At 41.9% G+C, this 27,676-nt stretch overlaps 1 protein-coding gene across 3 annotated transcripts in view; it reads left to right on the forward strand.

Annotated features, from left to right (window-relative positions):
- Positions 1-27,676, forward strand: part of ATP8A2 (ATPase phospholipid transporting 8A2) — a 1,056,467-nt gene that overhangs the window by 699,050 nt on the left and 329,741 nt on the right. For all 3 annotated transcript variants that reach the window (XM_069759054.1, XM_069759055.1, XM_069759056.1), the window contains one exon: positions 26,544-26,618. In XM_069759054.1, the coding sequence (XP_069615155.1) occupies positions 26,544-26,618 (75 nt within the window). The remainder of the gene's footprint in view (positions 1-26,543; positions 26,619-27,676) is intronic.

Below are 27,676 nucleotides of genomic sequence, written 5' to 3' on the forward strand. Positions count from 1 at the left end.
TTTTAGTTTTCGATTTTTGCTCCAACACTAGAAACGAATACGCCAGGAATAAAAATAAACATTATACGGAAATGTCAATGTTTCCCCGGTCTGTATTTGCTTCTTTTTTCCTTGATGCTTAAAAACAGCACTGATTGCTGGCGTAATGTGTCTCTGCATTGTCTTTTTTTCCTAGTTGAGGTTAGGCTGGCCCGGCGGAAGCATTTGTAGTTGTGCAGTTTGTGGGTCTCGGGAGTAGAAGACTAATCTTCTTCAGGCCGGGCACCATTCATATGAGAAGCAGAGAAATTGCTTGCAGCAAAGTTTCTGATAAGTGGCATACACCTGATGTTAGTCATAATAGATATTATTTCCTGGAGGTCAGAAGATGAAAATAACTTGAGAGAACCCATTAGCATGTACATACATATACACTTATATACGATCACATATATCGATTACATCTCAGCCAGTTTCGTATGAACAGATAAATTCGGGAGTGCACTTTTGGTCTGCAGTGTGACCACTGCAAGGCAATGTCTTCTCATCTAGATGCAATGGTTTGAGGAAATATATCTCCCCTCCCTTCATACTGATTTTTCTCAATGCTCTAGGTCCATATTTTGGATTCATGTGCCATGGATTATATATATAACCATTGGCTGGGTACTTGTTGTTTCACAGAAAACCTATAGAAAAGTTTTGGTTCACATAGAAGTCTATATCCACGAACTATTCTGATACTCATGCTCTTAGATTTGCCATCCACTTCTTTTTAGTGAGTGAGTGAGTTCTTATTTATGAATATTAAGCCAGCACTACAGCTGCTGGGACTTTCTTTCCCCTCCCTCTACAGTATACATTGAACTTGCCATTCTCAAAAGGCTTGCCTGACCTGTATTAAATGTCTGCCTCTATGCAGACCAGAGTGCAAAAGCAGACCTGTCCCCACATACTGTGATCTGTCTTGGTGTCGCTGCTGCTGGAGGCAGATTACACTTGACAACAGGCAGTGAACAGGAAGTTAGACATCTAGTGACTGGCACTTTGGAGGAATTATTTTGGTAATATGACAACTTAATTTTTAAATAAAATAATTTGCAGATTATCTGTGTATCACATTGTCTATCAAGTGAAAGTTGTCTGAACATACAGTGACAATTTAAAGGGAACTTGTCATGTCCCCAAATACTATTAACCTGGAGATATAGGGTCAATCTTGTTACAATGCTGTCAAACTACCTTACTAAAAGTTCGGCTGCGGGGAGAAAATTAACTTTATTCCTCACTTGAGCTGCCAGCTTCGTGCACAGAGCAGCATTGTGAGTGGTGCCTGTAACCACGCCAAGGAACTTTGACTGACAGCTCTCTCTGCGTAGCTGCACTGCAAAGTGAGCTGTCAATCAACGTGCCAGAGCTTGTTTATAGCTGCCGCTCACTGTGTACTGTTTGGTGACTATAAAGTTAATGGACACACCTCTGTGACTGACAGCCGGCGGCTCACGGTAGAAATAAAGTTGTTTTTTTCTGGGTGCCACACTTTCAGTACATTTTGTACAGCTGTTACCTTGCAGATTAACCCTATATCTGCAGGTTAGTAGCATTAGGGGACATGGTAGGTTCCCTTTTATTGCATTAATGTGGTGCTTGAGTAAAACTGTACAAGATCGGCTACTAAAAAATTGATCTTACGAGAAATTTTCTTCATCCTTCCAGCAGACAGTTACACGTTGTTTAACATCAGAGTTGGCTCTTACACCAATGTACACCCTTAATAGCATAAATGATGTTTACCAGTATTTTCCCCATTATTATAGTGGACTTTCTTTAAGAATGATTTATGCATTTTTTGCAGTCTATCTGCATGTGTGTTCCACAAAGTCTGGACATTGCATGTAAGGATTTGTCTTTTCCATCTCCTGTGTTCTGTGCTCACAAAGGTGCACAGCTGCTGAGAATTCCGCACCATCTGTTCTCGGATCAGACACTTTAGATTTTTTGCTTCAACTCTTTTCCTGATAAAGTTGACTCATATAATGCCACCTTCACATTGGCCAGCAGTAAAGCCGTCCTGTCATGTCTCCGGATGCTGCTCATTCCTCTGTATTTCAAAGATATCTGCAGGACAGGAGTAAAACTAATTCTAAACCTCGGGAGTTGGAGGGAACTGTTATGTTTTACTATCAGCAACTCGCAATGAATTATTACAGCAGATGTGGGGTTTTAAAGATGTCTGGTCCATGAACAAAATCCTCCTACTCAGTTTTGACAAGAGAGGAAATTTAGAAGAAAGCGTGAGTCATTTCTCATCTGTTACTTATGTAGCACTGACAATGGCCGTAGCATCGTCCACAAAGTGTTAACACTGTATGGTCAAAAGTATTGGGACACAGCTCTGAATCATTGAATTCAGTTTTTTTTTATTTCAGTCCTATTATCACAGATGCTGGGGTTACATGGAGACTTTGGCCAAGACACCTGATGAACCACCAAAATTTGCTGCCGTTAGGAGTTCCTGCTACATCGCAGGGCGATACAAGTGAATGGGGTCACATTGTAACCCCCATGAAAAGCAAATGGCGTCGGAATTTTTGCAGTTTTCCGGTGGCAGTCACAGTGCCCTCGCTGTTGCAGTGCGACCCTCTTCACTTGTACTGTGCTTTGATGGAGCAGCGACACCTAGAGAACATTGGTATTGCGACAAGTGTTGCAGCAAAAGTCAACATGTAGCCCTAGCCTAAAATCCAGCCCCTCGCCAAGCAGACTGGCATTACAACTGTTTGCGAAAGGCTGTCTGGCGGTAAAGAGCTCACCGATACCAGCGCGGTCCTGTAATAAGAGCCACTGGTGTAACAAGTCCGTTCATGACATTTCTTTTGTCCTAACTATTCCTCCATAGTGATCTTACTGAAAAGTGAAAGGAACTGCAGCAACTCAGCCACAAAGTCTGTAAAATTACAGATTGGGAATGGCCACGTGCTAAGGCAAGTAGACCATAAAAGTCATCAACTCTCTACAGACTCCATAACTCCTGAGCTCAAAACTTCTGGCCAAATAGCTGAATACAAGCCTTATATCACCAAGCACAATGCCAACTCTGCCACTGGACTCTGGAGCAGAAGAAACGAGTTCTGTGTTCACTATCTGGAAATTTGCAGGACGAGACTGGGTCTGGTGTTATCTGCTTGACTGCACTCTGCCAAAGTAAAGTTTGGAGGAGGATGGATAATACTATAGGGGTTATTTATCAGTGAAGAAAAATCTTAATGCTTCAGCTTACTAAGACGCTTGGACAAAGCATTTCACCGAATGTATTGTCTTCATGCAAAGTATAATTGCAATCTAGGTTTTTATAGTATATATAGATCCTATATAATGTAATGTACGTAATCACATATATATGTAAAGTTGGGTGTCTGGGCCATGTAAAGTTTTTACACTGAGCCCAAGAACTTTTACCCCATCATAATTTTATTGCAAAAGCATTGTTTGTTTTCTCTGGTATTTGATTCACATTTAACTCTAGATTTTGTTTGATAGTTAAAGGGAATCTGTCACCAGCAGCATAATGAAGGGGCAGAAACCCTAATTCTAGGGGCCGATGTATCACTTACTGGGCTGCTTGCTGTAGTTTTGAAAAATGACTGCTTGATCAGTAGGAGATTATCACCAGAGGACTAGTAAACCTGCTGCTAGGTAGTGCTCCATATTCATGAGCTCTGTGTAACCCCGACCCACCACTGCACCTTTCTGTTGACATGGAAAGAGAGAGCCCAAAAAACAGGAGAAGGCTATAAGATGATAGCAAAGTGTTTTCAGATTGCCTTTTCCTCAGTTCGAAATGTAATAAAGAAATGGCATTTAACAGAATCACTGGAGGTCAAGATAAGGTCTGGTAGACCAAGCAAAATTTTAGTAAAGGTACCTTCACACATAACGATATCGTTAATGATATCGTTGCTTTTTGTGACGTAGCAACGATATCGGTAAGGAAATCGTTATGTGTGACAGCGACCAACGATCAGGCCCCTGCTGGGAGATCGTTGGTCGCTGAGGAAAGTCCAGAACTTTATTTTGTTGCTGGATCTCCCGCTGACATCGCTGGATCGGCGTATGTGACGCCGATCCAGCGATGTCTTCACTGGTAACCAGGGTAAACATCAGGTTACTAAGCGCAGGGCCGCGCTTAGTAACCCGATGTTTACCCTGGTTACCAGCGTAAACGTTAAAAAAACAAACACTACATACTTACCTTCAGCTGTCTGTCCCCGGCGCTCTGCTTCTCTGCACTCCTCCTGCATCCTGTGTCAGCACCGGCCAGCCGGAAAGCACAGCGGTGACGTCACCGCTCTGCTTTCCGGCTGACCGGCGCTGACAGTGCAGAGGAAAGCAGAGCGCTGGAGGACAGACACGGAAGGTAAGTATGTAGTGTTTGTTTTTTTAACGTTTACGCTGGTAACCATGGTAAACATCGGGTTACTAAGCGCGGCCCTGCGCTTAGTAACCCGATGTTTACCGTGGTTACCGGAGACCTCGGGATCGTTGGTAGCTGGAGAGCTGTCTGTGTGACAGCTCTCCAGCGAGCAAACAGCGACGCTGCAGCGATCGACATCGTTGTCGGTATCGCTGCAGCGTCGCTTATTGGGAAGGTACCTTAAGAGCTGCTCGTAGGATTGCTAGAGAGGCAAATCAGAACCCCCCCCCACTTGATTAGAAAATACCTTCAGAAAGATTTAGCAGGCTCTGGAGTTGTGGTAGATTGCTCTACTGTTCAGAGAAATCTGCACAAATATGGCCTTCATGGAAGAGTCATCAGAAGAAAACTTCTCCTGCGTCCTCGTCGTAAAATTCAGAGTCAGAAGTATGCAAAAGAACATCTAAACAAGTCTGATGCAGGTATGTGTGGAGAAAAAAAAGGCACAGAATTTCAGGAAAGAACATCTCACCAACCATTAAGCATAGGGGTGGATCAATCATGCTTTGTGGTTGTGTTGCAGCCAAGGGCACTGGTAATGTTTCACGGGTAGAGAGAAGAATTGATTGAATTAAATTTCAACAAATTCTTGATGCAATCATAACACCATCAGTAAAAAAATGAAGCTGGAAAGAAGACGGTTTTCTAGAAATGGAGAATGATCATAAACACACACAATGCACAATAGACTACCTCAAAAGGCGCAAGCTGCAGGTTTTACAATGGCCCTCACAGTCCATGATCTGCACAGCATTGAAAATCAGTGGCTAGACCTCAAACTAGCAGTGCATGCAATACGACCCAGGAATCTCACAGAACTGGAATTTTCCAAAGAAGAAAGGATGAAAATCGATCAGAAAAGAATTGAAAGACTCTTGTCTGGCTTCAAAAAGCTTTTACAAGCTGTGATATTTGCAAAAGGGGATGCTACTAGGTCCTTAGCATGCAGGGTGCCCAAACTTTTGCATTGTTCCTTTTTCCTTGTCATTTTGAAAATGTAAAAGATAAATATATATATATATATATATGTATATATATATACATATATATATATATATATATATATATATATATTTATTTATTTTTTTTTGCTTGCCTAAAATGCAAACAAAATGTGTCATCTTTACCTTTAGGCCTTTTAGAGATCATTTAATCATCAACTTGCTTACCTTTTGACAATAACAGTCATTTTGACCAGGGGTGCCCAAATTTTTACATGCCACTGTACTTTATATTTCATACATTTTCTGATAGCATTTGCCATTTCCTTGAAAACCAAATCTGCATTTACATGACCACAGTGGATAGCATCCATAATGAGATGTAAACTGCTGATAATGATATCATTATTTATTACCAGCCCTCGATACATCTGGGTAATAAAGCCCAGGCTGGGGTAACTCTGACCCCCTTAATTCAATAATACAGAAAGGATTAAAAAAAAAAACTGTTTTCCCCTAAGAATGAATTAATGGCTTGTGTCATTAAAAATATTTAAATGTAGCTGTGACCATCTGTAGTCACGCACCCTGCAGCTGTTGCGCACCGCTCCTAAACACGGCGCTCCTGTCTACACCACAAGCTGCAGTTACTGTTACACTTTAATCGCCCAGACGCCCTGACTTATTAAAATCTTTCTATTTCATCTATACCCATATGGTCTCAGAATGATGGGTAGGTAAACCTATGAAGACATATGCAGGATTCCATAGTGACAGTCCGAGCACTTGATACGGATCAATTACTTATTTCAGACTTTTCTCATTGGTATTCACCTTCTGCGGAAAACCATGTAATCAAGTATCTTTACTGGCGGTAAATTTAAAGGAGTTGTCCTATGACTCCTTTTGGCACCCAAAGTTATAGAAAGCTTATTGGTTACTTTTCTAAAGGTATTAATACTATATTCATGGATGTGTAGATTTTTCATATTTTTTTCTCTCTTGTTTCCTATTGGTGCAAAGCTGATCGGTGCCGCCAGTAGTATGGCACATGACAGCCACGATTACTCTCACGTAGTGGCATCATCATCACCGGCTTGATATGGGATTGGAGAAGTTTGTAGTTTTATTTATTTGTATTTTTTTCCCCCAGATACTTTCCAACCCTTTTAACAACAAAGGTTTTAGGCATTTCCACACACAATCCATGGATACAAGTATTAGCACACATGTCTTAATCATTGAACTCAGGTTTTTCATTCTGCCCCATTGCCCCCGGTTTGTAACATCCGGACCCTCGCCATGCTGTCTGCCTAGAATGGCTGGAGGTAAAGAGCTCACTGGTACCAGCGTGGTCCTGTAACTGGAGCCACCGGGGTAATAAGTCCGTTCATGCCATTTCTTTCCTTCTAAATATTCCACCATCACCGAATGGTATTATAGCAACTCAGCCACAAAGTGGAGACCACGTTAAGTTACAGATTTGGGTTGTGAGTGCCGAGGAGCAAAGGGCATAAAAGTCATCAACGCTCTGCTGACTCCATAACTGTAGACTCCAAACTTCCTCTGGTATTAACAGCAGCACAAAAACTCCCCCATCCTCATTCAGAGCTTTGTGACATGGGTTTCCATGTCTGAGCATCTGCATGCAGCCTTAAGTCACCAATCACAATGCCAAGAGTGGTGTAAAATAATGTCTTGCTTCTTCATGTCGACTGATATTTGTAGTCAAACTTCTTGGTTCAGCTTCTAATTACGCTACAATTTTCACCTCTGCCTCTGCTTTAGACATTTACAGTGACTTCTCTAAAGTCCGTGATTGGGAAAGTCTATAACTCTTTGCAGAATTAAAGGGGTTGTGTCGTCTTGATAGTTTGGCAAAAATGCAAAGTTTTTGCAAAAATGAGCAACTTTTCAATTTACTTCTTGTTACAAATCCTCTCTGTTCTCAAATGATTAACTTTTTACTTTCCTGCTCATGGCCTAGGTCAGCCTCCAATGCTGTAGTGTATCAGAGCTGTCTGGTTTCCTAGGTCAGGAGAATGTGCTTGCAAGCTCTTCTCTGAAGCTAGTGGATCACTGGATCTGGCCAAGATCAGTGTCACCGCAATCCTCTAATGTTGCAGAGGCAAAGCTTGCAGCATGGGAAAACAAACAGCTCAGACCGGCAGTGCAACCATCCGGCTGGTCTGAACTGTTAATATTCACGATCACACCGCCACCGGAAACCAGAAAGCTTGGAGGCAGAGGAATGGTGCTCCTGCACATAGATGAGAAAACCTCTCTTAAGGTATGGGCTCGCAACATCTTTTAATGAAATGTGATGGGGGGAGATGGGGATGATCCTGCGCTGCCTATTTGGATGAAAGACCATGGATGGAGCCAATGAAAGGTCAGATAAAATCTAGTTTGCTTGTCGACATACAGTTAGGTCCATATATATTTGGACAGAGACAACATTTTTCTAATTTTGGTTATAGACATTACCACAATGAATTTTAAACAAAATAATTCAGATGTAGTTGAAGTTCAGACTTTCAGCTTTCATTTGAGGGTATTCACATTAAAATTGGATGAAGGGTTTAGGAGTTTCAGCTCCTTAACATGTGCCACCCTGTTTTTAAAGGGACCAAAAGTAATTGGACAGATTCAATGATTTTAACCCCTTTACCCCCAAGGGTGGTTTGCACGTTATGGACCGGGTCAATTTTTACAATTCTGACCACTGTCCCTTTATGAGGTTATAACTCTGGAACGCTTCAACGGATCCCGGTGATTCTGACATTGTTTTCTCGTGACATATTGTACTTCATGATAGTGGTAAAATTTCTTTGATATTACCTGCGTTTATTTGTGAAAAAAACGGAAATTTGGCGAAAATTTTGAAAATTTCGCAATTTTCCAACTTTGAATTTTTATGCAATTAAATCACAGAGATATGTCACACAAAATACTTAATAAGTAACATTTCCCACATGTCTACTTTACATCAGCACAATTTTGGAACCAAAAATTTTTTTTTGTTAGGGAGTTATAAGGGTTAAAAGTTGACCAGCAATTTCTCATTTTTACAACACCATTTTATTTTAGGGACCACATCTCATTTGAAGTCATTTTGAGGGGTCTATATGATAGAAAATACCCAAGTGTGACACCATTCTAAAAACTGCACCCCTCAAGGTTCTCAAAACCACATTCAAGAAGTTTATTAACCCTTCAGGTGCTTCACAGGAATTTTTGGAATGTTTAAATAAAAATGAACATTTAACTTTTTTTCACAAAAAATTTACTTCAGCTCCAATTTGTTTTATTTTGCCAAGGGTAACAGGAGAAAATGGACCCCAAAAGTTGTTGTACAATTTGTCCTGAGTACGCTGATACCCCATATGTGGGGGTTAACCACAGTTTGTGCGCATGGCAGAGCTCGGAAGGGAAGGAGCGCCATTTGACTTTTCAATGCAAAGTTGACTGGAATTGAGATGGGACGCCATGTTGCGTTTGGAGAGCCACTGATGTGCCTAAACATTGAAACCCCCCACAAGTGACACCATTTTGGAAAGTAGACCCCCTAAGGAACTTATCTAGAGGTGTGGTGAGCACTTTGACCCACCAAGTGCTTCACAGAAGTTAATAATGCAGAACCGTAAAAATAAAAAATCATTTTTTTTCACAAACATTATCTTTTCGCCCCAAATTTTTTATTTTCCCAATGGTAAGAGAAGAAATTGGACCACAAAAGTTGTGGCACAATTTGTCCTGAGTACTCTGATACCCCATATGTGGGGGTAAACCATTGTTTGGGCGCATGGGAGAGCTCGGAAGGGAAGGAGCGCCGTTTGACCTTTCAATGCAAAATTGACAGGAATTGAGATGAGACGCCATGTTGCGTTTGGAGAGCCACTGATGTGCCTAAACATTGAAACCCCCCACAAGTGACACCATTTTGGAAAGTAGACCCCCTAAGGAACTTATCTAGAGGTGTGGTGAGCACTTTGACCCACCAAGTGCTTCACAGAAGTTTATAATGCAGAACCGTAAAAATAAAAAATCATTTTTTTTTCACAAAAATTATCTTTTCGCCCCCAATTTTTTATTTTCCCAATGGTAAGAGAAGAAATTGGACCACAAAAGTTGTGGCACAATTTGTCCTGAGTACTCTGATACCCCATATGTGGGGGTAAACCATTGTTTGGGCGCATGGGAGAGCTCGGAAGGGAAGGAGTGCCGTTTGACCTTTCAATGCAAAATTGACAGGAATTGAGATTGGACGCCATGTTGCGTTTGGAGAGCCACTGATGTACCTAAACATTGAAACCCCCCACAAGTGACACCATTTTGAAAAGTAGACCCCCTAAGGAACTTATCTAGATGTGTGGTGAGCACTTTGACCCAATAAGAGCTTCACAGAAGTTTATAATGCAGAGCCGTAAAAATAAAACAAAATTTTTTTCCCACAAAAATAATTTTTTAGCCCCCAGTTTTGTATTTTCCTGAGGGTAACAGGAGAAATTGGACCCCAAAAGTTGTTGTGCAATTTGTCCTGAGTGCGCTGATACCCTATATGTGGGGGAGAACCAGCGTTTGGGCGCATGGGAGGGCTCGGAAGGGAAGGAGAGCCATTTGGAATACAGACTTAGATGGAATGGTCTGCAGGCGTCACATTGTGTTTGCAGAGCCCCTAATGTACCTAAACAGTAGAAACCCCCCACAAGTGACCCCATATTGGAAACTAGACCCCCCAAGGAACTTATTTAGATGTGTTGTGAGAACTTTGAGCCCCCAAGTATTTCACTACAGTTTATAACGCAGAGCCGTGAAAATAAAATAAAAAATTTCCCCTCAAAATTATTTTTTAGCCCCCAGTTTTGTATTTTCTCGAGGGTAAAAGGAGAAATTGGACCCCAAAAGTTGTTGTCCAATTTGTCCTGAGTGCGTTGATACCCCATATGTGGGGTGAACCAGCGTTTGGGCGCATGGGAGGGCTCGGAAGGGAAGGAGCGCCATTTGGAATGCAGACTTAAATGGAATGGTCTGCAGGCGTCACATTGCGTTTGCAGAGCCCCTAATATACCTAAACAGTAGAAACCCCCACAAGTGACCCCATGTTGGAAACTAGACCCCCCCACGAACTTATCTAGATGTGTTGTGAGAACTTTGAGCCCCCAAGTGTTTCACTACAGTTTATAACGCAGAGCCGTGAAAATAAAAAATCTCTTTTTTTTCCACAAAAATTATTTTTTAGCCCCCAGTTTTGTATTTTCCCAAGGGTAACAAGAGAAATTGGACCCCAAAAGTTGTTGTCCTATTTGTCCTGAGTACGCTGATACCCCATATGTTGGGGTAAACCCCTGTTTGGGCACACGGGAGAGCTCGGAAGGGAAGGAGCACTGTTTTACTTTTTCAATGCAGAATTGGATGGAATTGAGATCGGTCGCCATGTCGCGTTTGGAGATCCCCCTGATGTGCCTAAATAGTGGAAACCCCCCAATTATAACTGAAACCCTAATCCAAACACACCCCTAACCCTAATCCCAACGGTAACCCTAACCACACCTCTAACCCAGACACACCCCTAATCCTATTCCCAATCGCAAATGTAATCCAAACCCTAACCCTAACTTTAGCCCCAACCCTAACTGTAGCCTTAACCCTAACCCTAGTCCTTACCCTAGCCCTAACCCTAGCCCCAACCCTAACCCTAACCCTAGCCCTAGCCCTAACCCTAACCCTAACCCTAGTCCCAACCCTAACCCTAGCCCTAACCCTAGCCCTAACCCTAGCCCTAACCCTAGCCCTAGCCCTAACCCTAACCCTAGCCCTAACCCTAGCCCTAACCCTAGCCCTAATCCTAGCCCTAACCCTAGCCCTAACCCTAGCCCTAGCCCTAGCCCTAACCCTAACCCTAGCCCTAACCCTAGCCCTAACCCTAGCCCTAACCCTAACCCTAACCCTAGCCCTAGCCCTAACCCTACCCCTAGCCCTAACCCTAATGGGAAAATGGAAATAAATACATTTTTTTTCATTTACTTTTATAGCGGGTTTTTTAGCGGATTTTTATGATTGGCAGCCGTCACACACTGAAAGACGCTTTTTATTGCAAAAAATATTTTTTGCGTTACCACATTTTGAGAGCTATAATTTTTCCATATTTGAGTCCACAGAGTCATGTGAGGTCTTGTTTTTTGCGGGACGAGTTGACGTTTTTATTGGTAACATTTTCGGGCACGTGACATTTTTTGATCGCTTTTTATTCCGATTTTTGTGAGGCAGAATGACCAAAAACCAGCTATTCATGAATTTCTTTTGGGGGAGGCGTTTATACCGTTCCGCGTTTGGTAAAATTGATAAAGCAGTTTTAATCTTCGGTTCAGTACGATTACAGCGACACCTCATTTATATCATTTTTTTATGTTTTGGCGCTTTTATACGATAAAAACTATTTTATAGAAAAAAATAATTATTTTTGCATCGCTTTATTCTGAGGACTATAACTTTTTTATTTTTTTGCTGTTGTCACTGTATGGTGGCTCGTTTTTTGCGGGACAAGATGACGCTTTCAGCGGTACCATGGATATTTATATCCGTCTTTTTGATCGCGTGTTATTCCACTTTATGTTTGGCGGTATGATAATAAAGCATTGTTTTTTGCCTCGTTTTTTTTTTTTTTTTCTTACGGTGTTTACTGAAGGGGTTAACTAGTGGGCCAGTTTTATAGGTCGGGTCGTTACGGACGCGGAGATACTAAATATGTGTACTTTTATTGTTTTGTTTTTTTTATTTAGATAAAGAAATGTATTTATGGGAATAATATATATATTTTTTTTTTCATTATTTAGGTTTTTTTTTTTTTTTTTTTTTTACACACTTGGAAATTTTTTTTTTTACTTTTTTACTTTGCCCCAGGGGGGGACAATACAGATCGGTGATCTGCCAGTTTGCACAGCACTCTGACAGATCACCGATCTGTCTGAGAGCAGTGCAGCGTTACCAAGTGCCTGCTCTGAGCAGGCACTTGGTAAGCCACCTCCCTCCCTGCAGGACCCGGATCCGCGGCCATTTTGGATCCGGGACTTACTGCAGGGAGGGAGGTAGGAGACCCCCGGAGCAACGCGATCACATCGCGTTGCTGCGGGGGTCTCAGGGAAGCCCGCAGGGAGCCCCCTCCCTGCGCGATGCTTCCCTGCACCGCCGGCACATCGCGATCATCTTTGATCGCGGTGTGCCGGGGGTTAATGTGCCGGGGGCGGTCCGTGACCGCTCCTGGCACATAGTGCCGGATGTCAGCTGCGATAAGCAGCTGACACCCGGCCGCGATCGGCGGCGCTCCCCCCGTGAGCGCGGCCGATCGCGCTGGACGTAATATTCCGTCCTTGGGAATTAAGGCCCACCCCACATGGACGGAATATTACGTCCAATGGCAGAAAGGGGTTAAATAAAATGTTCATTTCTAGTACTTGGTTGAAAACCCTTTGTTGGCAAGGACTGCCTGAAATCTTGAACACAAGGACATCACCAGACGCTGTGTTTCCTCATTTTTGATGCTCTGCCAGGCCTTCACTGCGGTGGTTTTCAGTTGCTGTTTGTTTGTGGGCCTTTCTGGCTGAAGTTTAGTCTTTAACAAGTGAAATGCTGCTCAATTGGGTTGAGATCAGGTGACTGACTTTGTCATTCAAGAATATTCCACTTCTTTGCTTTAATAAACTCCTGGGTTGCTTTGGCTTTATGTTTTGGGTCATTGTCCATCTGTAGTATGAAACAACGACCAATCAGTTTGGCTGCATTTGGCTGGATCTGAGCACACAGTATGGCTCTGAATTCCTCAGAATTCATTCGGCTGCTTCTGTCCTGTGTCACATCATCAATAAACACTAGTGACCCAGTGCCACTGGCAGCCATGCATGCCCAAGCCATCACACTGCCTCCGCCGGTGTTTTACAGATGATGTGGTATGCTTTGGATCATGAGCTGTACCACGCCTTCGCCATACTTTTCTCTTTTCCATCATTCTGGTAGAGGTTGATCTTGGTTTCATCTGTCCAAAGAATGTTCTTCCAGAACTGTGCTGGCTTTTTTAGATGTTTTATAGCAAAGTCCAGTCTAGCCTTTTTAGTCTTGATGCTTATGAGTGGCTTGCACCGTGCAGTGAACCCTCTGTATTTACTTTCATGCAGTCTTCTCTTTATGGTAGATTTGGATATTGATACGCCGACCTCCTGGAGAGTGTTGTTCACTTGGTTGGTTGTTGTGAAGGGGTTTCTCGTCACCATGGAGATTATTCTGCGATCATCCACCACTGTTGTCTTCCCTGGGCGCCCAGGTCTTTTTGCATTGATGAGTTCACCAGTGCTTTCTTTCTTTCTCAGGATGTACCAAACTGTAGATTTTGCCACTCCTAATATTGTAGCAATTTCTCGGATGGGTTTTTTCTGTTTTCGCAGCTTTAGGATGGCTTATTTCACCTGCATGGAGAGCTCCTTTGACCGCATGTTTACTTCACAGCAAAACCTTCCAAATGCAAGCACCACACCTCAAATCAACTCCAGGCCTTTTATCTGCTCAACTGAGAATGACATAACGAAGGGATTGCCCACACCTGTCCATGAAATAGCCTTGGAGTCAATTGTCCAATTACTTTTGGTCCCTTTAAAAACAGGGTGGCACATGTTAAGGAGCTGAAACTCCTAAACCTTTCATCCAATTTTAATGTGGATACCCTCAAATGAAAGCTGAAAGTCTGAACTTCAACTGCATCTGAATTGTTTTGTTTAAAATTCATTGTGGTAATGTCTTTAACCAAAATTAGAAAAATGTTGTCTCTGTCCAAATATATATGGACCTAACTGTACATACGCCTTCTTCCTCAGGACAAAACCACTAGTGGACAGTAAAAAGCATGTGAAGCTTTAAATAAACGGTACATTTCGGAAAAAAACTGGGTGCGAATAAAACGTTCTCCTAGGGCAGTGTTCCCCAAGTCTGGTCCTCAAGAGCCACCAACAGGTCATGTTTTCAGGATTTCCTTAGTATTGCACAGGTGATAATTGCATTACGTGGACAGGCAAGCATTCAATGACCTGTGAAATACTAAGGAAATCCTCAAAACATGACCTGTTGGTGGCTCTTGAGGACCGGACTTGGGGAACACTGTCCTATGGGGTCATCTGACCCATCAATTGTCAGATCGGATAAAGTTTGCAGCAGACATTCTAAGTGATTTCTGTGTTTCCGAGACAGATGAGCAATTCCCTCACCCACCAATCCTATGTTTTAACCTGTTAAGACCCCATTACGCTATTGCTTTCTTCCAGTAAATTATTTTTAAGCGTTTTTTTCAGTCGGAATCTGCCTGAAAAAGATGCCGGGTGCACATACCCTTAGGGTAAATATTCTGCTGATTGCCGGTAGTATGGTGGCCACTGAAAGGAGTCATCTCGGATAAGACAATCCGTTTAAGCATTTCTCAATTTTATTTTTTTCTAATTTACCTAAATTCCATACGGACAAAAAAAAGTCAAATTTAATTTAGCATGTAATCCAAAAATAAATATGGCATCAAGGTGCGGTATACGGTTACAACGAAAGGAATTTCAGTGCCACTTTTAATGATCCCCATTCTTCCATTTTGTAGTGAGTTTATATAAGGTCTCCGGGCTGAAAAATACAAAACATCATTAGGGTTATAAGATTGATGTATTATTCCTTTGGGGTTTTTACTGTATTATGGATTATATTTATAATCTACCAAATAATGATTTCTTGGAGCCAAATCGGGGTACAAAAAGTTATCCAAGAACTGGCAGACCTACAACAACAATACGAAAATGTGTCTGTTTTACTCAGCGTGACCCTTTCACCGTGAAATTATTACATCTTATATTACATTTTTCCTCCTGTTCCTTTGGGGAGGAAGGGGATTTGCAGAGGACTCCAGCATGGGCTTAGTAGAGATGCGATTAAGGCATCGCTGAATAATATAGTCATATTTCCTACCAAAATGTAAGGTAATTTCTTAGTCATCTACAATAAAGGCTTCTGCCTCTTAGGAGCTTCTCGTGATCGTGTTCGCTGCCTATAGCCTGAGTAATCATGGTGAAAAACCAAAGCTTTTCCGACCATTGTTGGGATAAGAAAGGAGACAGAAGGGAATTTATTCTGTAACGGTCTGGCTAGACGGAAAATTAACACCGGCATTCTTAAAGTGATGCTCACAATGACATTGGTCTTAGCCCTCATTAAGATGCTATGAAATGTTCGCTAACCCTTGTCCAAGCTATGTACCCATGCACCAAGACTAATTTTATTTTTGCTCGGTTAATTAAAACCAGAGAGGGGATTTCTGCAACAATGGGCTAAAGACGGTATTAAGCATTGATGTTTGCACTATATGCTCTCCTATTATCGCACTGCAAATGTAGAGGGAATAGTTTGGACACCCTTTGTAAAATTAGACTGCCCTTACACAGATCTGATGTTGAGCAGTGCAAGAGTCATATCTTTGGAGGTAAAATTGGATTAGTTTCTGTGTGTTTTGGAAATCACTTTCCTGATTACACATCTAATCCCAATCTAAGCATACAACTACTGCACAGAGGGCTGTGTGAAAGTTCAACTTTACATGACTTCAAGAAGAAGTTAACCCAATCTCTGCAAACTTATACATAGCCATTTTATTTCCAAATTGTAATGGACGTGAGGCCTCATGCATACTGTAGAGCCAAATTCATGCCTAAGACTACGCGGCAGAACATGGAGGCTCTACAGTTCTCTACGGTTCTTTTCTATGCTGTCATGTATAATAGTGCTGTTCAGAATTAAGACCACCCCCATACTTACTAGACTATTGTTGACTAAGCCTGCCGATATCAACGGGTTCAACTGACTGTGTATACGTATGGGGGCACCAGGCGACTGATGCTTGGGAGAAATGTCTTATTTCAATCTGCCGATCACATTGTTCTCCTGGAGATAAGCCGTCGCCAAAGTGTCAGTCGGAGGCTTTCTCTTAGAGAACACTAGCGAGCGATACTGTGTATGGGGGAGTCAGCTGAGATGACTGTTAGCAGAACGATTTACCAAAGCATTTTTCAGCCGACTGCAATCTAATGTGTATGGCCAGCTTTATTCTCACCTTGAAGCATTACAAGGAATCGGTCACCATGAAAATGCAGTCCAAATTCCAGGGTCCATGTTGTAGAGAAGGAAGAGTGGAGCAGATTGATTCTGTGAGAAAAGAGTTCTGTAAGAAAAGACTCAGAATAACCTGTGTTTTAGTAATTTAAACCTTTGCTTTCTTTGGGACTTTTGTTCCAGTGGGCGGTCCTATCAGTGACTGAAAGCTTTCTTTGTATAAGTACTGTGATAGCTGTCAATCACTGATAGGACTGCCCACAGGAACATCAGTGACTGAAAGCTTTCTTTGTATAAGTACTGTGATTGCTGTCAATCACTGATAGGACCATCCACATGAACATCAGTGACTGAAAGCTTTCTTTGTATAAGTACTGTGATAGCTGTCAATCACTGATAGGACCGCCACAGGAACATCACAGTGACTGAAAGCTTTCTTTGTATAAGTACTGTGATACCTGTCAATCACTGATAGGACCGCCCACTGGTACATCAGTGACTGAAAGCTTTCTTTGTATAAGTACTGTGATAGCTGTTAATCACTGATAGGACCGCCCACAGGAACATCAGTGACTAAAAGCTTTCTTTGTATAAGTACTGTGATACCTGTCAATCACTGATAGGACCACCCACTGAAACATCAGTGACTGAAAGCTTTCTTTGTATAAGTACTGTGATAGCTGTCAATCACTGATATGACCGCCCACGGGAACATCAGTGACTGAAAGCTTTGCTTGTATAAGTACTGTGATTACTGTCAATCACTGATGGGACCGCCCATTGGACTGAAAGTCCCAGAAAGAGCAAAGGTTTGAATTACTAAACCATAGGTTATACTGAGTCTTTTCCCACAGAACAAAATATCAATCTGCTCTGCTTCTCTCATGAAATTGGACTACACTTTCATGGTGACCTGATCCCTTTGAAGAGTTATTATTATCTTAGACTTTTATACCAAATCCACCATTTCTGACTGGTTCAGCAGCTCCTGTGAAAGAATAATGGCTTTGCATGCACAGCTCTGTCCATTAACTTGTATGGGAGTTTTGAATACAGTCAAGCAAGCATTCTTCTTTATGGGGAACACAGGAAGAACAGCTACTAGAAAAGTAACTGCTTACAGCTTGTACCCCAGAGAGGTTCTGTTCACTTTTTGTCAACAGGGCTTGTAAATGTACAAGGAGAGCCTACATTATTTACCAGTGGAATTTAAATTTATGATAGGATAGTTTTTAGTTTTAGTTTTTGTTAGGTACTTATTTATTAAAGGCAATATGTCATGTCCCCAAATACTGTTAACCTGCAGATGTAGGGTCAGTCTGCAGATTAATAGCATTCAAAAGCTTTGCGGCCACTGAACTGAAAGCCCAGCTTCCAGGAGGAAATTAACTTTATTCCTCCCATGAGCCGCCAGCTTTCAGTCATAGTCATTCAGAGGTGTGGCCAGCGCAGCTCCAGTCATTTCTACGTATTGTAGGAATTAACTTGCTTTCAGGCAGCTGTAAGTGTTCACACAGGCACGTAGTTCATTGGCCAAACAGGCAGGTTTATTGAAATGCATAAGCTTCCAGCAGAACAGAAAAACAGATTGCCTTTCCCTGGCATAAAGGAACAAAATAAACAGTCTATATACCAGTACGTGCGGGGGCTCACCCGTTTACTTCCTAGTTGTAGTAAAAAACTAGGCAGGTGCCTCTATTCAAACCCTGCAGAGCTGGGATTTATCCCTGTTCTACTTGGCTTTTCTACAGTATATAGTGTGTGATAGCTGTAACCATCCCTCAGTACTGACTGACAGCTGGATCTCTACTGATGCTCTCTGAGCCGGCTTTCAGTCAGTGTGGGGCCATGGTTACAGCTATCACGCACTATGTACTGAGCGGCCACTGAAGCCGTGCTTGCCCCTCCTCTATGACTGAAAGCAGGAAGGAGGCCCGGAGGAGTAAAGTTCATTTCCTCCCCGTTGCTGGGCTTTCAGCGCGTCGGCCGCATGGCTTTAGAATACTATAAACCAGCAGGTTAATAGCTTTTTTAGAAATGACAAGTTCCCATTCATTTAGTTTACTTTTAATATTTTTTCAGTTGTTCTCACCACTATTATACAGTAGCTGCTACTTTGCATCATAGAACATTTGTTTCTCCTGTTTGTTTTTTTCTGGGATTCCGATGGAAACCATGACATAGTGCTCGGCATAGAGCACTGTATAAATGTGAATCTAGCTTCAAGGGGAAATCCAACAAAAAACAAAACCCTTTTAACAAAAAAAAATTCTGACACAAAAATCTCTACGTACCTGCAAATACTAAGTGCCATTGGTAGAAGTTTGTGACGTCAATAGAGTTCCTAAGAAGTTGCCCTATTTTAAAAGCTTTCTCATTGGGCCCAGGATAATTTAAAAAAAAAATGAAGAAAAAACATTTGCCTAGTGGAATGGGGCACTGGGGCTTCCTCTTTTGACAGAGGGCATCATGGGATGGATGCAGCCAATGCGTCCAGTTGAATGGAATGATAAGGTTACAGTTAGAAGAAGAGGAAGCCAGGAGCCTTGCGGGAAACACTGGCAGCAGACAGGAGCAGCGGCGTCAGTCCAGCATAAAGGAATTTCTTCACGCTGAGAAACGGGGGTTTGTTTACAGGCAGCTAAACTGACTGGATGTAATTGGGCCGATGTCTCAGATTCTGCAGGGAGAAGAACCTGCTTCATCAGAGGTGTCCGGTGACGGCAACAGAGATATCACACGCCTGAGCATATTTATCCCTTACTCAAAAGCGTAGGGTTTTGTGTTTTGCAACTGCTTCAGAAATTTGCTTGGAAATTGAAGAAATAAGGATGTCTTGATTCGGGATAGAATGAAGTAGTCATGTAATAGTAGCGTCAGCTAAAATTGGGCTTCCAGTGTCAGACTTTGCACTTGCCAGTTGTCAAATCTAAGGGTCCGTTTACACTAACCACTTGTTTGCTGATCAGCGGTGGTTTCATAGCTTGTCTGTACAGGCCAACCATGCTTCGAATGTCCACTGAACACCCTTTAGTAGATGGTTAGGTGCGTAGACTGCCATTCTTCTCGGCAGCACAAATCCTGTTTCATTGGCACCATGCTGTCAAAAAGGATGAAATTTTGGGCAAGCCACAACAAATAAACTTTGCCCGGATTTGTCTGTCAACCTATGTAAGGTCATTCACGTCAATCATGCAGTGCAATTGCAGTGTAATTCTACATCACTGCAAACTTCTTGACAGTGCAGCTCCACCTCCTCTTCAACTCCTAACCCAGCTGCTCCGCTCCTCCCCCTGTCATGGACTTTACAGTAATGTAGGATTGTAGTTCTACTGATGACTCATGCTGGGAAAAGAGACTTCCTGTTTCTACATAGAGCTTACACTAATTCAGCTCAGCCAGTCTGTTTTTTATTCACGTGATGCCATAGACCTAATGGAAAAGAAAAGAATTAATTGGGTAGAAAGGCAAAATGAGCAATTGTAAGTACACAGTGCTATATAATATGGTGATTGAAGGATATTAAGAGGATATGAACTTTGATAGGAGTTCTTTAACCCTGACATATATATTTTTTTCCACTAGGATCATGTTAGTAATTGTTAGCCATCACTGCACTCCAGGCGGTGCCTTGATGGTATATAAGTAAAGGGTTGTCCAGTGGACAAAAACGATTTCTAAAAAAAAGCTCACAGTGGTATTTAGAAAAAACAAACAAACAAAGAAAGAACTTACTCTCGATGATCTCCTGCAGTTACCGGTGTGACGCTTACCCGATCCTTGCTGGTTTCTATTTCCTGGTCCCATTTTGACACAAATAAAGAAATAATAGGAACTGCCCAATCACTTACAGTGGCTCACCGCAGCCTTTTGATTGGCTGAGATTTTCCTGTCGTCTCTGGTTTGCTGAAAAGAGACCAATAAGTTGAGGACCAATGGGAGCATCAGAACGAGAGTTGTAGGGGGTCAGAGACCTGGAGTATCGATTATCTTATTTTTTGTATACCTGTCTAAGCTCTTTTAAAAATACATTTCAATCGCTGGACAACTTTTTTAAAGATAACCTGTCAAGTGGCTAGTGTTTGCTCTTATTTTAGTCCTGCTGCTCCCCTGAATAATCAGCCTTTTTTTAATCCACCATACAGTTCTAAAGGCATGGGCTTTTTTAGTTACTGCTAATTTTCATTGTCTTTACCAAGGGGCTGTTGCTTACAGTGTAATACCGCAGAGCAGCCTAAAGACACCCCCCCATCCCAGAGAATCTTTGAGTCGTGCCCCTTGGTAAAGATGATAAAAATTAGCACTAAATAAAAAGGCCCATATCTCCAGAACTGTATGGCAGACTTAAAAACTGTCCACTTTTGACCTATTGACAGGTTTTCTTTAAAGGGAATGTGTCACCATGTTTTTTCTACCTCCTCTGAGAGCAGCATAATGTAGGGAAAGAGACCCTGTTTCCAACGATGTATCGCTTAGATTACTGGGTGCAATAGTTGTGACACAATCCGAGATTTTAGATATAGCAGAGCTCAGAAAGCAAACCCCGCCCACACCACAGCTTTCTGTGTACACTGTCTATTGACAGTGAGCTGCTTATCAGAGAAGGGGGCGTGGTCAGACCAGAGCTCATGTGAGCTGCAGTCCAGGCAGGATAATCTCCTGGTGATAAAACACTTATTGTATGGAAACAACATCCTAATAAGTGACATCGCTGAAATCTATGTCTCAGCCTCTGCCACGTATTAATTTTATATTGGGGTAACTAAGCTTCACATTACATTTCTAGCATTCACAGTCTAGCATTAGAGTACTAATATATTAAACATATTTTGCATTAATATATTTCCCATTTACATAGCAGCCTTCTGCATTTTTTCCCTTTTTTTGCTTGGTCCAAGTATTCGGAATAATAATTGTGATACTTCACATAGCAGACAGAAGTAATCACAAGTACTTTCCCTTTTCTTGTATGGAAGGTAGGAATAACTGGCGATTTGCATCGTAATCCAAGTAGAGATCATTTAATAGCGGCATCGGGCTGATTATGCAAAGCGTGACACGGGACACAGCAGCTGGAGAATACGCAGACGCCATGGCTCCTTGGGCCCCGAGACTTCACTAATTACCCTTCCTGCTGTTTCTCTACCCACCAAACATTATCAAACTGTTTGGATTTTTTTTTTCTTCTATCGAGCAGAAAACCCAAGGTGAATAAAATTGATTTTCTCTCTTACTAAGGGGCAAAGACTTGTTAAGGAAGCTCGCTCCTCACTTTTCCATTATAATAAATCCTGAGGGGACAGCGATTCAAGACCTAAAGTGACCCTACTATGGAAATGCTGGAGAATTAATTCAGCGCTTCTGCTGAAAAATGATTTTATGATGTAAGAAAAATGAAAGTCACATGACCCTAACTTAATAAAATGCTACAGTTTAGGAACTACGCTGGAAGTGAAAAATAAAAAAAAAGGCCGCCCGGTGGAGAAAGTGAGCGACAACCTGAGAGCCACCGGGGTTTACCGCTCAAGTCAGGATCTCGGCTCATCTATGTGATTAGCGATGAAAGCGGAGCGCCACATACAGCAGCGGTGTGCGGTACACGCTCCGGAAATAATAAACGCCACATTCAGTGTCACAGTCATTAAAATGGAACCTCCTGGAACATGTACAGAGAATGCGCAGAATGCAAACCAGAGTGAGCAAATCACCGAAACTTTATTTACGCCGCACAACCTTTACCGAAAGTTTGGCAAAATTTTATGGTTTCTCCTTACGGAACATCATAATAAATCACAGACAAAGAGGAAAGCTAAAAAAGTTAAAGTTCTGATAGACTTATAATGGAAGCCACAATGTTGTCCTGGATCTGTCACACACTAGACACCGACAGCGCCCAGCCGACCACACTGACGTATGTCGGGTAACGGCAAGGTGTCCGTCATTTTAATACAGAAAATAAATGCATACAGCACTGTTTATAGTGTGCAACAAAAACTGAAAATGAAGCCTCCGATGCAGATGTGAACAGCAACTCGTACTGCTGCGAGATTTAGGCTTTGCTATTAATTTTTTTTTTCAGTTCTAACTAGTGATGAACGAGTATACTCGTTGCTCGGGTGATCTCCGAGTATTTGTAAGTGTTCAGAGATTTAGTTTTTGCCAGCTCAGCTGAATGATTTGCAGCTACTAGCCAGGCTGAGTACATGTGGGGGTTGCCTGGTTGCTAGGGAATTCCCACATGTGTTCAGCCTGTCCAGCAGCCATAAATCATTCAGCTGAGGTGAGGAAAACTAAATCTCCGAACACTTACAAATACTCGGAGATCATCCGTGCAACGAGTATACTCGCTCATCACTAGTTCTAACATATTCTGCAGGGTTGTACAGAGAATGTATGCATATTAGACCCTAGCCCTGAGTAGTGTGCCCAAAATATTAATGTCAGAGGGATCATGACAGGCAAAAGCCCGAGAAGTGTCAGCAGATTGTTAATGAGTTTATTACTTATTTCGTTATTTTATAGCATCCCAAGTCATTTACAAAAAAATACCCGGACAAGTCCTGTTATTTACTGCGGATCTGCTCCATTGTCTGAAACATTTAATACAAGGCCAGGGTTTAACAATTTTTTTGTCCCAAAAGTGGGAGGCCCCTGCTGCAGCCAGATGTCTAAAAGCCACAGACAGAACCGTGAGGAAGAAGGGGGACATAGCTGAGCTCCTGAGACATAGAAAAGATTTATTTACATGCGTATCGCTTGAAATTGTAATATGAGGCAAAAGGGATCAAAAACAAGAAGTTTAATGAAGATCCGTCACCAGATTTCACAATAGATGACATATACAGCTCCTCAGTGTCCCTCCTCCCTGCTGAGAACTCACACTGCTTGGTACTAGCTGCAGTTGTCAGTTTTAGTGGGTGGAGATTGAATACACTTTGACTCAGAGCTCTCTTAAGCCCTCCATACACATTAGACTTATGTTGTCTGAACGCGCCGATATTCACCGCTAACGTGTATGGGTAATCCATTCAACTGGTTGTCGAGAGAGTTAAGGATCCGACATGTCCTATTCAGACTCCTGAGACTTTTTTTTCGATCTGGGATAACAGAGAGAAAACAGTAACACTTGGAAGTGTCCACACAACTGTATATGGGAGAGATGGACAAAATGGCTGCCGGCTGAATCATCGCTCAAAACATTGTTTGTTGGATAGCTCTCATGTGTATGGTGAGCTTAAAGGGAACCTGTCAGATGAAAAAACTCTTAACTTGCAGATGTGGGGTTAAACTGCAGGTTAATAGTGTTCTGAACCTGCCCAGCACCTGCACTTAGACCAGAGGTCCCCAACGTTTCTGACATTGAGAGCCACATTCAGCTCTGAGAGTGGGTCGCTAGCGAAATCAAGCCTTGAGAAAGGGTCGCGAGCCACATCCAGCTCCCACCCACTCACAATAGTGGCAACCATTACAGGCATAATGATAACCAAAGATTTTCCACAAAAATCAATCACCCCAAAGCAGTATACAAAGATCCAGGAGTTCCTACAGTACCCCCATTCAGTATTCCCCTACAAAGCACTCCCAAGACACTTCCTCTGACGGGTGGTGTCATCTTGTCTCCAGCATACCATACTTAAATAATCTCAAAACCCCATAGACCAGAATTTGTGCATCCAGATCTGCTCTTCTGTGCAGGGATGCTCACAAAATTCACCATTTTCAGATGTGGTCTTCATACCGGTTTGCAAGAACTGGAGCTAATGACCAAGCTGACAGAAAGCCGCGAGCCACAATTCATGGGACCGCGAGCCACATGTGGCTCCCGAGCTACAGGTTGGGGATCCCTGACTTAGACCTTCACTGCCGGGAGGAAATTCATTTTATTCCTCTGGGCAGCATTTGGGTTTCAGTCAGAGGGGTGGTGCACAGTTTACAGAGAGCAGCAGCTGTAACTACAGCCCTGGCACTGACTGACAGCCAACCCGAATGATGAGCTGCTGTCAGTCAGTGCCTGGGGTGCGGTTACAGCCGCTGCTCTCTATACACAAAGTGGTGACTGAACCAGAGCTGGCACCATCCTCATTGCTGAAACCCAAACACCACCGGGAGGAATAAAGTGCTAACTACCGGCACTAGACAGGGTCAGAACACTACTAACCTGCAGAATAACTCCATATTTGCATTTTAATGGCGTTTTTTCACATGACAGGTTCCCTTTAAGGCTATGTTCACATTACGTTTGCCCCTACGTTCAGTGGCTCCATCGGGGCTAACGTTCGAACCCCCCTACAAAACGGCATTTGGATGTATGTGCAGAAGGCACCATTGACTATAATGATGCAGACAGAGTCACAGTGTACTCTGCCAGACATTATTTTCGTACGTATACGTCTCATTGCAGTCAACAGCAAGACATAGTTGAATTTGACAGCCATTCTGACATGGATTTTTATAAGTAATCTACTCTGATAACCTATGCAGTATGAACTGTGAAATCTGGTGTCAGACATGCTTTAAGGGAGGGATTACAGGAATATTTCTTTATATTTTATGCATGTTACATTGTTAGTGTTCTTTTAATTTTAAGAATTAGGTTCATATGCTTTCTTACAAATCAGAACACACTTTGCTGTAGTTACTCCCATAAAATTATAAATGGAAGGAAGCATTACCAGGGTAACACCTTTCATTTATAATAATCTCGGAAGGCAGATTCTAAGGGAGGTTTATGTCCCGCCCTTAGATCTTAACAGCTCATTTACATACAGTGACGAGCAGGCTCCATATCTCACCATTCACTACTGCTTTGAACTTGAGACTACTTCATTTTATAGACAATCATCTTGGCTATCTCATACATAAATTTGTCTTGTAACTATATAGTATATGATAAGTTATGCAGATTCTTGTCGTGTCACTGCATTGTTACTGCTTTGCTCCTAAAATTCTAAATTTACATTGTCCTTCAACACTGCTGGGGATCAATACTTGTCAAGTATCCAACGCTTTGAAACAACCCCATATCATCAGGTTTCCTCCTTTGAACTTGACAGTTCCTTCAATTTCTCGATCTGCTGGCCCCTTTATCCATTGCTTCTTTCAGACCCATTTGCGCCCATCAGAGCCTAGTCTATTGACTTTCGTCTCATCGCTCCAAATCACCCATTCCCAATATTCTACTGTCCACTTTTTGTACTTTTTTGTAATCTCGAGCCAACGCTTCTTATGACGATATTGACGTCGAGGTTTTTTCCACCTTTTTTTGGGCCACCATTCTAAACTTGTGTATGGAAAAAACTTCTGCATGAAATGGCTGCCCCATAGAATTCTGTGCATGTCCTGTTATGATTGCATAATCTTGTAGGTTGTACAGAGCAGTAATATGGCCAAAGCTGTGAGCCCTATAAAAGTGTTTTCCAGAATAAGAAAAGTCCATCACTATTAGATCGGTGGTGGACCAACTCTCAGTACCTCAGCCAACCAGCTGTTTGAAAGGGCCTTTGGATCTTGATGCAAGTACCTCCATACCGTTCATTTTCTAGTTGTGGTGCAGGGTATTTCAGCTTTACCATTTGAAGGGCAAGGTTGCACCGCCACTACTAAGTGGCCGCTGTGCAGGCATCTAACAACCTGTAAATACAGAAAAGGGCAGCAGTGCTTGCAAAAGCTCGAAAGCCACTTCAAACAGCTCATGGCCTATGGCCTATGCTCAGTGATTAATATTTGAAAGCCAAAAAATAAACTTTAATATTGAAAGCTATAAACTAGTGAACATCCTCCACTGAAGGCACAACCAAGACCTCGGTAAATCATATATCAGTTGGAAATTACCTATGTGGTCTACCTTGCTCATTTTTCCAACTCGTAGAACTGTATTTATAACTGAGACCAAGTCATGGTACCCAATACATATCAAGCATAAAATATGCTAAAAAAGGCTGTGTTAACAGAACACTTTTGGATCCGGATTAGTACTTATGTTCTACCAAAATGTAACATCATGCCTCTTTCTTATGTTTCAGCTTTGGTTCGCATTTGTTAATGGATTTTCTGGACAAATTCTCTTTGAACGATGGTGCATCGGATTGTACAACGTGGTAAGCGACTCGATATTAAATTTTGATTACACATAACGGTTCAGGCAGAGCGCCTTCTCTCCCACGTCTGATGTTTATCACAATCCATTATCTTACAGGTTATTTTAATGTATGGTATGAAAAGGACATCTTGTTCTCGCGCATTGAAGGCTCTATATTTGAAACAGTTGTTGGGAAGTAAATATAAAGGAAAACCACATTTTCCACAAATGAAGTTATGCATCTTGGTTGAAGGCCTGATATGGTTGAAAATATTTTGAAGGAATTTTTCTGTATTGCTCTGAATGTTGAGCACAACTTAAGTTCATATTAATATAGACAGTTCTTTTAGATGAAAAAATGCAATAAAATAAATTAAGATGCAATATAATAACACTACACTAGAGTACCAAAAGTAATACCACATATATATTTATATATACAGTGCCTTAAAGTATTCATACCCCATGAACTATTCCACATTTTTTTCATCCATAAACTTAATTGTATTTTATTGGGATTTTATGTGATTTACTAATACAAAGTAGCAACTATTGGTGAAGTGTAAAAGAAATTATGCATGGTTTTCTAATTATTTAAAAATTATAAATCTGAAAATTGTATTGTGTATTTATATTCATTCTCCCTGAGTCTGATAAACCTAAATAAAATCCTTACTGACTATTTGCCTCCTGAAGTCACACAATTAGTAAACTGAGTTAACCTGAGGATTATTTGATAACATTAGGGATCAAACAGCATCATGAAAAGCAAGGAACACACCAGACAGGTCAGAGATAACGTTGTGGATAAGCAGGGTTAGGTTGTAATAAAATAAGTCCAATCTCTGAACATATCACGGAGCCCTGTTCAATCCATCATCCAAAAATGGAAGGCGTATGGCACAACTGCAAACCTACCAAGACATGGCTGTCCACCTAAACTGACATCCCAGGTAAGGAGAGCACTAATTAGAGAAGCAGCCAAGAAGCCCATGGTCACTCTGGAGGAACTACAGAGATCTTACTTCTCAGGTGGGAGAATCTGTCCATGGTACAAGTATTAGACCACGTTCACTC

The sequence above is a fragment of the Ranitomeya imitator genome, chromosome 3 (genome assembly GCF_032444005.1).
Source record: "Ranitomeya imitator isolate aRanImi1 chromosome 3, aRanImi1.pri, whole genome shotgun sequence".
NCBI classification, from domain to species: domain Eukaryota; kingdom Metazoa; phylum Chordata; class Amphibia; order Anura; family Dendrobatidae; genus Ranitomeya; species Ranitomeya imitator.